The 13,344-nt window shown below is 34.6% G+C and overlaps 1 protein-coding gene across 1 annotated transcript in view; it reads left to right on the plus strand.

Annotated features, from left to right (window-relative positions):
- The window catches only part of LOC110441790 (carbonic anhydrase-like), a 30,953-nt gene extending 20,238 nt beyond the window's left edge, over nt 1–10,715 (plus strand). Inside the window, exons 10-15 of the mRNA XM_021485042.1 lie at nt 2,482–2,655; nt 5,088–5,239; nt 5,485–5,577; nt 5,902–5,968; nt 7,206–7,363; nt 7,986–10,715. Coding sequence (XP_021340717.1) covers nt 2,482–2,655; nt 5,088–5,239; nt 5,485–5,577; nt 5,902–5,968; nt 7,206–7,363; nt 7,986–8,171 — 830 coding nt within the window. The 3' untranslated portion in view covers nt 8,172–10,715. The remainder of the gene's footprint in view (nt 1–2,481; nt 2,656–5,087; nt 5,240–5,484; nt 5,578–5,901; nt 5,969–7,205; nt 7,364–7,985) is intronic.
- The last annotated feature ends 2,629 nt before the right edge of the window (nt 10,716–13,344 follow it).

Below are 13,344 nucleotides of genomic sequence, written 5' to 3' on the forward strand. Positions count from 1 at the left end.
ATTTGAAAAATTGACCGAGTTATGATAAATTGAATTTTTATGACCGATGGCGTGGCAGACGTGTGTAAAGAAATCTAATGATCGTGAAGCGTCTTCAAACTATATCTCTAAAATTATTCAAAAAAGTAATCGACATCAGACGATATGTTTTAGTTATTCAAATGATTATAGCACACTTTATTGGATGCGTACATTCATATTAATGATTTCAGCTTCTGAAAACAAACCTGACGTGTTCAGAGCTGCAAGGCTTTTAAATTACCTCCAATACAATACAGTCAAAACCTGACATACTACATGTTATATGATTTTGTAAATTATACACTTAATTTTTCACACCTCGATGTGTAAGGCTATGAATGAAAATAGCATATTAAAGCAGTGCTCGTCCTTGAAGTTGTCAAATATGTAAACACCTCACAAACTCGATATTTAAAAAGTGATCAAAAGTGACTGGACTTGATCTCTGAGGAAGTGTTACGACAACAGTCTAATGTAGGTGTTTGTGACAGGGAATACCAATGGTCTATGATAAGTGTTTGTAAACAGGTATCTCAGTGCACGTGGTCTATAGTGAGAGTTTGTAACCAGGTATCTCAGTGGTCTATGGTAAGTTTTCGTGTCAAGGTATCTCAGAGAACTATATTTTTTTGTGATCAGGTATCTCAGTTGTCAATAGGTAGTGCGTCTGTTACTGTTCGTGACTAGGTACATGTAACTCGGTGAACTATAATTAGTGATTGTGACCAGGTATCTCAGGAGTTTATAGTATAATTAGAGTTTGTGACCAGATCAATTTTTCATTTTCATATTATAACTGATTATTTCACACGTTTTCAAAAGTGAAACATGTAAAAATTAGTCAAAGTCATGGACCTAGGTTTAGTCTAATTCCTTGGTGAATTGACGAAAAATATAGATCTACATGTAGCTTATTTTTCCAGATCTCGTGAGTTACGTCCCCTTAACACATCTTGACTCATAGGCCTACCCACGGAATTAGATTGCTATCTAAGTCTGTGCTAGAATTGACCATTTTTAGCCTGTTAACTTGCTTATCTATTCTGATACTCAATGATTTCATCAGAAACCAACTAAAAAGACGATTGACACTCTAAAGTGGGGTTTTTTCCCTATGGGCATATACACATCTTTTATAATTATTCATGTTTTGTAATATTTGATTTTGAGCACACAGCTTCTCCCCCATAACAAAAATTCAAAAGGTTGGCAAGTATGCATTTATCATTTATTACCATGTATCATTTGTTTACAAAAAATAAGTGCAATTAACGCCTTCATTAGATACAGATACAATGAAAGGGTAGAACAAATATTAGAAATAATAACGTTAATGGTAAAAGACATTGTACATGCAAAGGGGGGGACTTAATGGAATGCTTGGTGTTTGTCCTTTTGTGTAAGTTTCGTTGTTTTTAATTAAAAAGAAGTGACAAAACTAATGAAATATCTTGCAAAAAGAAACCTTTTGTCAACACGTCTAAATACATTTTGTGCATTTAAAAAGTATGGCAATGTATTTTTCTTAACACATTACAAACATCCAGCAATTGGCCTGCCGCCTTATTATTTATAAATGAATCTCGAATCCCCCTCGACTTCCCACCTTGAACCACAGCGGACCAATTCGTTACAAATGTCTTAAATATACCATATGCTATGCTGATATATGGGTCACAGCATTATGTGTCCTGTATCTCAGGCGGCTCATCAGCATTGTCGTTGATAAACAAAGAAACCCTTTGTCTGACCGGTTATCCTTTGTACTAGGTGACTAGACTGGCACAATCTTTTGTTGATAATTTTATATCGGATATATCTTCTCGCGTTCGGTAATGCAGGCTTTACGGTGAAGTTTTCTGTTCCGGTCTTTTTCAACCAATCAGAATGTGACAAATTTTGAAGCCCGTGATTTTCAAACCGCAAACATTTTTATTGCGAAACCTGATTCGTCAAAAACGTCGATAACTTTAATTTTTAAATCCGTTTAAGGGAAGAAACACTTCAAACTATGAAGAACACGTTTGCAAAGATCACGTAAACAAGATACGATTTGAAACATATTTTTTATTCCCACAGAGATGTTTAAAACGGCGATTGTTTAGCTTCTGATATATTAATAACCAATCAGAGCGTCACAAATTTCAAAGTCCGTTCTGCACGATGTAAAGAAAAAAAAATCGCATAGTATTGTAGTTTCGTTTTGTGTTACTTATACCACGCGTACGATAAAAGAAAGCGCTCGCTGCACTCGTTATAAACCATAGCAATTCTGAAGAATGTGATATGACATGCCAATTTTTTTTTATTTAAAAATGATTGGCGACGTTTGAGGTATAAACATTCATTCATTAATTTCTTACCTACGGAATCATATGCCGTCTAACTGTTACTCAATTTAGGTTTGTATAGTTTCACTGATATTAAAGGGACATTTTGATTGTTTTCCCCCACCACTAGGTCCTGATAACTGGTCTAACAGCTACTCTCTGTGTAGCGGTACCAGCCAGAGTCCAATCGACCTGCCGGAAAAGTCTTTGATGACATATCGAACAAGTCTTGGAATGTTTGAAATGACCAACTACGATAACAGCACCATACACGGGCCACTACTGTACAACAACGGACACGGGGGCAAGTTTTATCTAGGCAATAGTGTTTAATACTTACTTTCGCTATGTATATGTAATACACAACAACGGACACGGAGGTAAGTAAATCTACAAAGTGTAATATACTTGCATACACTATGTATATATAATACACAACGACAGACACAGGGGTCAATAAATCTACACAGTGTAATATACTTACATACACTATTTATATATAATATATAACAACGGACACAGGGGTCAGTAAACCTATAAAGTGTTATACTTACCTACACTATGTATATATGTTTCAAAACAACCTACATGGAGGTCAGTAAATCTACAAAGTGTAATATACTTACCTACATTATGTATATATAATACACAACGACAGACACAGGGGTCAGTAAATCTACAAAGTGTAATAGACTTACCTACAATATGTATATATAATACACAACGACAGACACAGGGGTCAGTAAATCTACAAAGTGTAATAGACTTACCTACAATATGTATATATAATACACAACGACAGACACAGGGGTCAGTAAATCTACACAGTGTATATACTTACCTACATTATGTATATATAATACAAAACAACCTACATGGAAGGTCAGTAAATCTACACAATGTAATATACTAACCTACGCTGTGTGTATACAATACACAACGACAGACACAGGGGTCAGTAAATCTACAAAGTGTAATATACTTACCAACATTATGTATACAATATGTTGTAATAAAACAACCGACAAGGGGGTCAGAAAATTTACACCTACTGACTATAGTATTTTACGACATTACGTAGCCATTTTAAAACATTACGTAGCCATTGAATTTATCATCACTTGCTTGATAGGACAATAACTAACAAGGGTCTTTTAAATACGAGATCACAGTGCACTGTCACTTAATACGAGATCACAGTGCCCTTTCACTTACTACGATATCACAGTACCCTGTCACTTAATACGATATCACAGTGCTCTCACACTTAATACGATATCACAGTGCCCTGTCACTTAATACGATATTACAGTGCCCTTTCACTTAATACGAGGTCACAGTGCTCTCACACTTAATACGATATCACAGTGCTCTCACACTTATACGATATCACAGTGCTCTCACACTTAATACGAGCTCACAGTGCCCTGTCACTTAATACGGGATCACAGTGTCCTGTCACTTAATACGATATCACAGTGCCCTGTCACTTAATACGAGATCACAGTGCTCTCACACTTAATACGAGATCACAGTGCTCTCACACTTAAAACGATATCACAGTGCTCTCACACTTATACGATATCACAGTGCTCTCACACTTAATACGATATCACAGTGCTCTCACACTTAATACGATATCACAGTGCTCTCACACTTAATACGATATCAAAGTGCTCTCACACTTAATACGATATCATAGTGCTCTCACACTTAATACGATATCACAGTGCTCTCACACTTAATACGAAATTACAGTGCTCTCACACTTAATACGATATCAAAGTGCTCTCTCACTTAATACGATATCATAGTGCTCTCACACTTAATACGATATCAAAGTGCTCTCACACTTAATACGATATCACAGTGCTCTCACACTTATTACGATATTACAGTGCTCTGACACTTATTACGATATCAAAGTGCTCTCACACTTAATACGAAATCACAGTGCTCTCACACTTAATACGATACTACAGTGCCCTGTCACTTAATACGATATCACAGTGCTCTCACACTTAATACGAAATCACAGTGATCTCACACTTAATACGATATCACAGTGCTCTCACACTTATTACGATATTACAGTGCCCTGTCACTTAATACGATATCACAGTGCTCTGACACTTAATACGATATCACAGTGCTCTCACACTTAATACGATATTACAGTGCCCTGTCACTTAATACGATATCACAGTGCTCTGACACTTAATACAATATCACAGTGCTCTGACACTTAATACGATATCACAGTGCTCTGACACTTAATACGATATCACAGTGCTCTCACACTTAATACGATATCATAGTGCTCTCACACTTAATAAGATATTACAGTCCTCTCACACTTAATACGATATTACAGTGCTCTCACACTTAATACGATATCACAGTGCTCTCACACTTATTACGATATTACAGTGCTCTCACACTTAATACGATATTACAGTGCTCTCACACTTAATACAATATCACAGTGCTTTCACACTTAATACGATATCACAGTGCTCTCACACTTAATACGATATTACAGTGCTCTCTCACTTAATATGATATCACAGTGCTCTCACACTTAATACAAGATCACAGTGCTCTCACACTTAATACGATATTACAGTGCTCTGACACTATTACACATACACATTCACTTATTAACCGAGCGTAAATTCGGAAGTTCAAATAGTTTTGAATATTTCTTTAAACCTTTTCTTCCAATCTTATCAACAGTACAAGTTAATCTTGAGGGGAACGTAGCTGTGACGGCTAGGAATGGTGGACTTCCCGGGACGTTCAAGCTGGCACAATTCCACTTCCACTGGGGGTCAAACAATGCTATGGGATCCGAACACACTTACAGGGGCCGGTCCTATCCAATGGAGGTCAGCATCGTGTGGTCTACGATAGCTAAATAGTTATTTTTATACAAAATATTGCAACGTCGAACAAAAACCGACGATTTTATTTTATACGTGACGTAATAGTGCGCTAAATTGTGTCAGTCTAATTGTTTTGATGTCTTCTCTATATATAATATATAGGATCTGATTGATTGAAAATGTCTTTGAAAAAAATATCTTGTTCAATTCTTTCAAGAAAAGTCAAGAAACTTTCATATATGTTAAAGGTGCACTTCGTCCATTACAACACAAAGTACGGTGACATAGGAACCGCTGCTGACAAGTCCGACGGTCTCGCTGTATTCGGTTTCTTCTTTGAGGTGAGTCTTTCAAACTCCAATCTCCTTGATAAGCAAAACATACCAGTACTATATGTAAAGCAATGTTTATCATTTACAAAAAGACTTTTCTTAATCTTTTTATTTTATCGTTGTCGTTGTTTTTCTTCTTCTCAAATTTACAGCATTATCTTACGTCTACGTTTGCAGCGATTATTTTTGTTACCAGTGTAATAATGATTTAAAATATGTAAACAAAAAGGTGCGGTCTATTGTATTAAGTCCCCTGAATGATATGTTTTATCTACATCTATCATCTTGTCACTGATAACCATGTTTTAACTTTTGTCTCTTTCTGTCCAACAGGTGGGAAACACCAACAACTGCAATTACAATCCTGTGATTGATCATCTAGACAAAATCAAATATCCTAGTAAGTAAATATCAAACATGTCTTTCTCTCCGATGGCATCCTTCCATTGTGTCATCATGTGTCATTTTCTGCACAAGCATTGGCTGGTCGAGAGCTAACGAATATTTTATAAAAATGTCTGCGCTGGTAAAAGTGTACAATGATAACTTTCGGAGCGAAAGTTCAAGAATTATTGGATTAAAATAGTAGATTTTAAAAGCATTAATAATAAATTTGGAAGTTTTGCGATAATTGACGTTTGGCCCCCACCTCTTTGTTTGAGATGATTGACGTTTGGCCCCTACTTTTCTGTTTGAGATAATTGACGTTTGGCCTCTACTTTTTTGTTTGAGATAATTGACGTTTAGCCCCCATTTCATTTTCGGAGATAATTGACGTTTGACCATCACCTCTTTGTTTGAGAAAATTGCCGTTTGGCCCCTACTTTTTTTTTTGAGATAATTGACGTTTGGCCCCACTTCTTTGTTTGAGATAATTGACGTTTGTCCCCCACTACTTTGTTTGAGATAATTGACGTCTGGCCCCTACTTTTTTGTTTGAGATAATTGACGTTTGGACCCACTTCTTTGTATGAGATAATTGACGTTTATCCCCAACTACTTTGTTTGAGATAATTGACGTTTGGCCCCTACTTTTTTGTTTGAGATAATTGACGTTTGGCCCCACTTCTTTGTTTGAGATAATTGACGTTTGGCCCCCACTACTTTGTTTGAGATAATTGCCGTTTGGCCCCTACTTTTTTGTTTGAGATAATTGACGTTTGGCCCCACTTCTTTGTTTGAGATGGTTGACGTTTGGCCCCCACTACGTTGTTTGAGCTTATTGTCTTTTGGCTTTAATATTTTATTTATTTGAATTTTTAAGCTTACTGTGAAATGAATTATTTTTGGGGGATATAAATTTCGTTGATTTCGTGAGTAATCTAGTAGACATGTAGCATAGAGGTAGCCGTAAGTGACTGAAAGGGCACTTCCAGCAAAATCCTCAACATTGTACTGGTTGATATACGCTACCGATTGTATAAATCATATCTGTGTATTGTGTTTGAGCAGCTAGTCTCAGCTTTATCAAATGTTATACCAGTATTTCTGTCATTTTTTTTTTATGTCCAACACGTTTAATTGAAACGATGCATGATGGGATACATTGCTAGGTGCAGAATTTGATAATAATTATGATTAAGTTATGGATGATTTTCGTGTTATTCTGTTGATGGAATAATGTTGTTTTTTTACAGAGACTACAGCGACGATCCCCTCATTTAACATTCGTCACCTGATGAATGAGGACATGTCGCGTTACTATCGCTACAAGGGAAGTCTCACCACTCCAGCTTGTTACGAGAGCGTCACGTGGACAGTCTTCGAACAGACAATCAAACTCTCATCGGAACAGGTATTAATGAATTATACAAAATACATGTAGTTTCGACACGTATTATAGGTGTAAATGTGCCCACGTATGGCTATCATCTCCTGCATACACTGCATTACTGAGTAATTGTGTAATGAAATGGCTTCATAAATAATGAATTTATATTATACCTCACTCAGACACAAAAACATGAAGTGTTTTAGAGAACAGTTGCTGGAATATGCTTGACCAATGGATATGCAAATGTTGTTGAATAGGTAGAAAAGGTATGCCATGATGCAGTTTATGAAATTTACAGTTTAATCTTGCGAAGATTTTGTGCATCGTTTAGATATGCACACTTAAAAAATCAACAAGGCAAAAACAGTTTATCATCACTAACGTTTTCAAGCGATGGCAAGTCATGAAAACATTTGTCAAACTGTATTTGAAACTAACTACAACGGCAAAACGTGAATCTGATTTCGATTCTTATGTCTTCCCTAGAACAGTTTCATCAATTTACTTTGATAAGATATTAAGTTTTATCTTCGTAAACATATTTTACCGCAGAAAACATTCCTTGTTTACAGACAAATCGCTAGTTTTTCCTACGACTGTAGTAATAACCATCAAATATTAATGCCTTTTTTTGTATTTTTAGCTCGCCAAGTTCCGGGAAGTACTTGACACCAGTGGTCACAGGACTGTGGATAACTTTAGACCGACACTTTCGCTTGGCACACGGGTTGTCTACGCTAGTTTCGACACCTATGTCGGCGCAGCACCATCTGTATCCGCAAAGCACGTCTTAGTTACATTACTGGCTGTCGTTGCGTTTCTATTGTAATTCGCTATTCGATAAAACGATAAAGGAACTTGTCGGTACTAAACCACCAGCATTACATCACACCATAGGCTATCCAGAAGTTCCCCAACGAGGGGCGGTCATTATAATTTTCTAAATCGGATTTCTTTTTTAAATGATGTAGATTTTAATATTTGAAAACCTACTTTGAAATCATGTCTGGAAATCATATTTGTCTTTGAAATTTATGATTCCGGTTATTTCTATCGTGGATATGCACATGTGTTATCAAAATGTCCTCTTACTCCTCGCGTGTTTGGCCTAAAGTTGAGGAATGGGGAAACAAATAGTGATTATGGGAGAAAACGATACTGTATATCGTGAAACTTTTCGCCCAGTGAGGTATTCGCCCTTTAGCCATTGCAGAGGGCGAAAAAAATGAAGATTAACTCTTTCACCCCTATGTAACTTTAGTAAACTCAACCATGCATTGATCTGGATGAGTCCATTATGGTCCACAGTGGTGAAAGAGTTAAAATGCGCGAAAAGGTCAAGGTATACAGTAATAGAAAAATTGTATTATTGCTCAAGGTGCCATGTTCACGTCGCGATCAGAACATTATCATTAAAGAAAGCCATTACATATTTCAAAAGTTTACGTTTTTACATGCACGTATGTTAAGAATACCCTCCTACCGATTAAGAACGATGTCAGAAAATTAAAAGCAAATTACGACAGCTGAATATAAGATAACCTTACAAACGTGTATGCATACTCTTTACTTACTTTACATCATAAGAGGCGTCCTGGTTTTATTTAAAGTATGTGTCACTTTTGACGACATTAACAAACGATGTTTATGACACACGGGTATTTTTGATTGCCTTCGCATAAATGCTTCCCTGCTAAAAATAGGCATTTTAGTGCGTATTCATCATATCTGCAAAAGTTTTGTTTGTTTTGTAAGATTTGTTTTCGAACGCGAATAGGACATGTGACTGTGGACATGTGACTGTGAACATGTATGCTTTTACTACATTGGAATTGATTCATCATGAATATAAAGTATGTACAGTGTACTAACTAATGCCAGACACAGTGATATATATGTGACACATACACACTTTTAAACAAAACGAATTCTCGCATTTCAATCAATGTGCGGTCGAGTTATTCAGGTTAGGTACGTTTTCCCGGTATGTTTATTTTTACTAACAACTTTTCTATTCTTGTGCTCAAGTGTACTCTTCACTTTCATAAAAGTATGACCTTATGACCTTAATATATCCTTGCTCATTTCCCATATGCGGCCTAATTAGACTTCGTTATAAATATAACGTGACGTGGAGCGTGCTATTCGAAACTATCAAACGAGGTGATGGCATGTCACACACCAAGACATGTATTGGTAGATCGTGTGTGGCAAAGCGGTGTTTCAACAAAATGTAAAGATCCAAACGGTGAAAACATTTCAGATATCCGAAAACAAAATTATTTTTAAAAATTACGAAAGTCGATTTTATTACAATACCTATAGATTTAATACACATTTGCTTGGGGTATCTAAATAATTACAAAGCATTAAAAAAGTATATTTAATACGTATATATTTACATGTAATAGTATTTTTGTTATATATTACTACGTTAAGTCGTAAACTTAACCATCTTTCGTCATGGAACTGGAGCTTACATTACGAGTAGTGTACTTCATTTTTCATATTTTTTATATACAAAGGAACTATTTTACATTTCATTTTATGTGTATGTTCATATTTTTAGTAATTGTGACTAATGAACCAAACAGAAAGTATTTTTATAGTGGCTATACCAGAGTTACACACAAGTTCTCGTATATCTGGTATTAGATGCACAGATCCAAACACACAAGAAAGTTTGCTTTGGATATACAGGAAGATTTAATTATATAAAAATACCATTTATGGGAAAATCTGTTCCAGTTATCAATTTAACGCATAATATTAACCATTACATTTACAGAGAAATATTAGATTTGCAAACACTATCTCAATTGTATTGATATCGATGTATATTTAATAGATAATCATGTTATTTTACATTTTAATGTTTATTTATTAGTGCTCAACAGGGACAGACCCTTTTACCATGGTTCCTGAATCGTCAGTGCTAAATTATTAATGATATTGTATAAAAGAAATCCTATTCTATATATTAACCCTGGTCCTTGTCGATAGTCGTTCATAAGCCACCACAAATCTGGAACATCTAGGACATTGTTTAAACGTTCCCAAGGTCAGCCACCTATAACCTGGGACACCTAGGACATTGTTTAAACGTTCCCAATGTCAGCCATCACTAACCTGGGACGTCTAGGACATTGCTTAAAAATTCCCAATACACAGGCTTGGTAAACGAGACTCGACAGTAGCAGTCTACATAACCATTGTTCATCCCATCATATGTGTGAGATTGACAACTATTTATGTTTAAGTTAGAATTGGTATGAAATTCATTTTGTTACCATTCACCGATGTTATATTCTGTATTTATACTAACATGAATGTTATAAAAGGTTTAATTTCGGAAATAAACTTGGAAATAAAACAAAATTTTAATTGTTTTTTTTCTTTTCATGCTTCAGTTTAGTATGAAAGAATTGTGTCCTTAGTGTCAGCATAAAATGATGAATTTATATAATATACCGTCAACAAAAAATGACAAATTTATATTATATAAGGTCAACACAAAATGATAAATTGATTTATTGTTTTTTCATATTACTCCCAACAAGTGATTGACCAGGAGTGCATCACGTGTCCACCTATAAAAATCGATATCGACTTTGAGTGCGTGATTTTTGTTGAAGGACTGGGTGTTTCTAAAAGTAGAATTATGACGAGTCTCCAAACAACGCACCGTCCCGCTTCCGAATTTTTTGTTTTTTTGTTTTTGAGATTGCTTACATCACTGTTTTGAAAATAATAAAACAATTGTAGCCTTTAACTTCGACCGCAGCCAAAGGCTTTATTGAATAATAATATAGCGTCAACACAAAATAATAAATTGATATAATATAACGTCAACACAAAATGATAAGTTAATATGATATAACGTCAACAGAAAATAATAAATTAATATGATATAACGTCAACACAAAATAATAAATTAATATGATATAACGTCAACACAAAATAATAAATTAATATGATATAACGTCAACAGAAAATGATAATAAATATGATAAAACGTCAACACAAAATAATAAATTAATATAATATAACGTCAACACAAAATGATTAATTAATATAATATAACGTCACCACAAAATAATAAATTAATATGATATAACGTCAACACAAAATAATAAATTAATATGATATAACGTCAACACAAAATAATAAATTAATTTATTATTAATTAATTCATTATTTTTTCATATTATTCCCGACAAGTTATTGACCAGGAGTGCATCACGTGTCCACCGATGAAAACCGATATTGAATTGGAGCGCGTGATTTTTGTTGAAGGACTGGGTGGTTCTAAAAGTAGAATTATGACGTGTCTCCAAACAATGCATGGCCCCACTTCCGAAGCTCTTTTGTTGTGTTTTTTCTTTAGATTGCTTACATTACTATTTTGTAAAATAATAAAACAATTGAAGCCTTTAACTTCGGTTAATACCTGGATTTATCAACCCGAGAAAAGATATATTGACCTCGGACTGCGTCATCAGTTATGTATCTTTTCTCGGGTTGATAAATCGAGGTATCGACCTCAGCCAAAGGCTTTAATTGAATATTATTTGAATTATAATGGGAATGTATGTTTTGTAGAGAAATAGCAATATACAAATGGAAAGTCTGATGCCTTAATACAGAATACATATCGTACAAAAACAAGCAGACATCAGCAATGCACTAGCATTGTACTCAGATTTGGCGGTGATTTACAGTCACATTAATTGTTTTGTCGTTTTGTAACCTTTTAAGTTATAACTGGATTTTTATCTTTTCATTACATCACAATAATGTCACACCTCAAAATAATTATCTTTGAAATCAGCCATTACACAGAGAATATCTGTTTAAATTACCTGTAATATGTTTGGTCTAAATCGTAGCCAATAGTTTATTATTACACAAAAATGTTGTAAAATGGTTAACTGTCGTGATCTGGTAAGATACTGGGAACGTTAAAAGATCAGAACGAGCGATAACTACAATCTGTTCAATTTTTAAGCAAACAGTCTATCATTGTCAATATTCACATATTCTTATCATCAGTTTTAGAGGTCACCATTACAAACTTATCTTGATAACTTTTTTAAATATTCATTAAAGTCTGTTTATCAGATTACACATTAGCATATTCATAGAAGGCTGTCATTTTTGTATTGGCGTGAAAATGTATGTTGGTGATACTAAGGCTGATAAGAGTACGTAGTGACAATGGTATATTACTGTTAATAGATATGAAATTAGGATACACAAAATGTAAATGGTCTTTAGACGATTTTCTTTTTCGTATCATTAAAAAACCCTATAGGATTCTTTACAGATCATTAGAATACATTAAACTCGGGTTGGAATGCTTCCATTAATGTTTGTTTTAGGGGATCCTTTTTAATATTGCCCTTTCCCGTCGTTATCTTACCTTATTTGCATGGTTACTTTATGTATGATAAATAAAATCAAACATGCCATATGGTAGCCCGGATGAAGAATTGTTACAAACTCTTCACAAAAAGTACATTTATTTTTTTATAAAATCGTGAATACATCTTTTTATTACATACTTACTAATAAATACGGGTTTTTTGTATATGCGATACGACACAATTGCTCTAACCCATATCAGCCCTCGCCGTATCACACCCCAAAATCCGTATCAGCCCCGCCGTATCACACTCCAAAACCCGTCTCAGCCCGCCAAACCCATATCACAACCCTTTTGGATTGTTTTTCGTTTTTCAATATTCCAAAAATAAAAATAAATCGTAAGATTTATAGTAGTTTTTATTAGTAAGTATGTAATAATTAGACGTTATTATATGACCATTGTGATATCATATCCCTTATCAGCCCGAGAGTCCCGATATCAGCCCGTAATATCTGAGCTGATATCGGGACTCTCGGGCTGATAAGGGATATGATATTAAAATGGTCATATAATAAACTTTTTATCATATGTTCAAGTAACAAAAAATCAAGTGAACAGGAAAAACAATTAGATA

This window comes from Mizuhopecten yessoensis, unplaced genomic scaffold (assembly GCF_002113885.1).
Source record: "Mizuhopecten yessoensis strain PY_sf001 unplaced genomic scaffold, ASM211388v2 scaffold716131, whole genome shotgun sequence".
NCBI classification, from domain to species: Eukaryota; Metazoa; Mollusca; class Bivalvia; order Pectinida; family Pectinidae; genus Mizuhopecten; species Mizuhopecten yessoensis.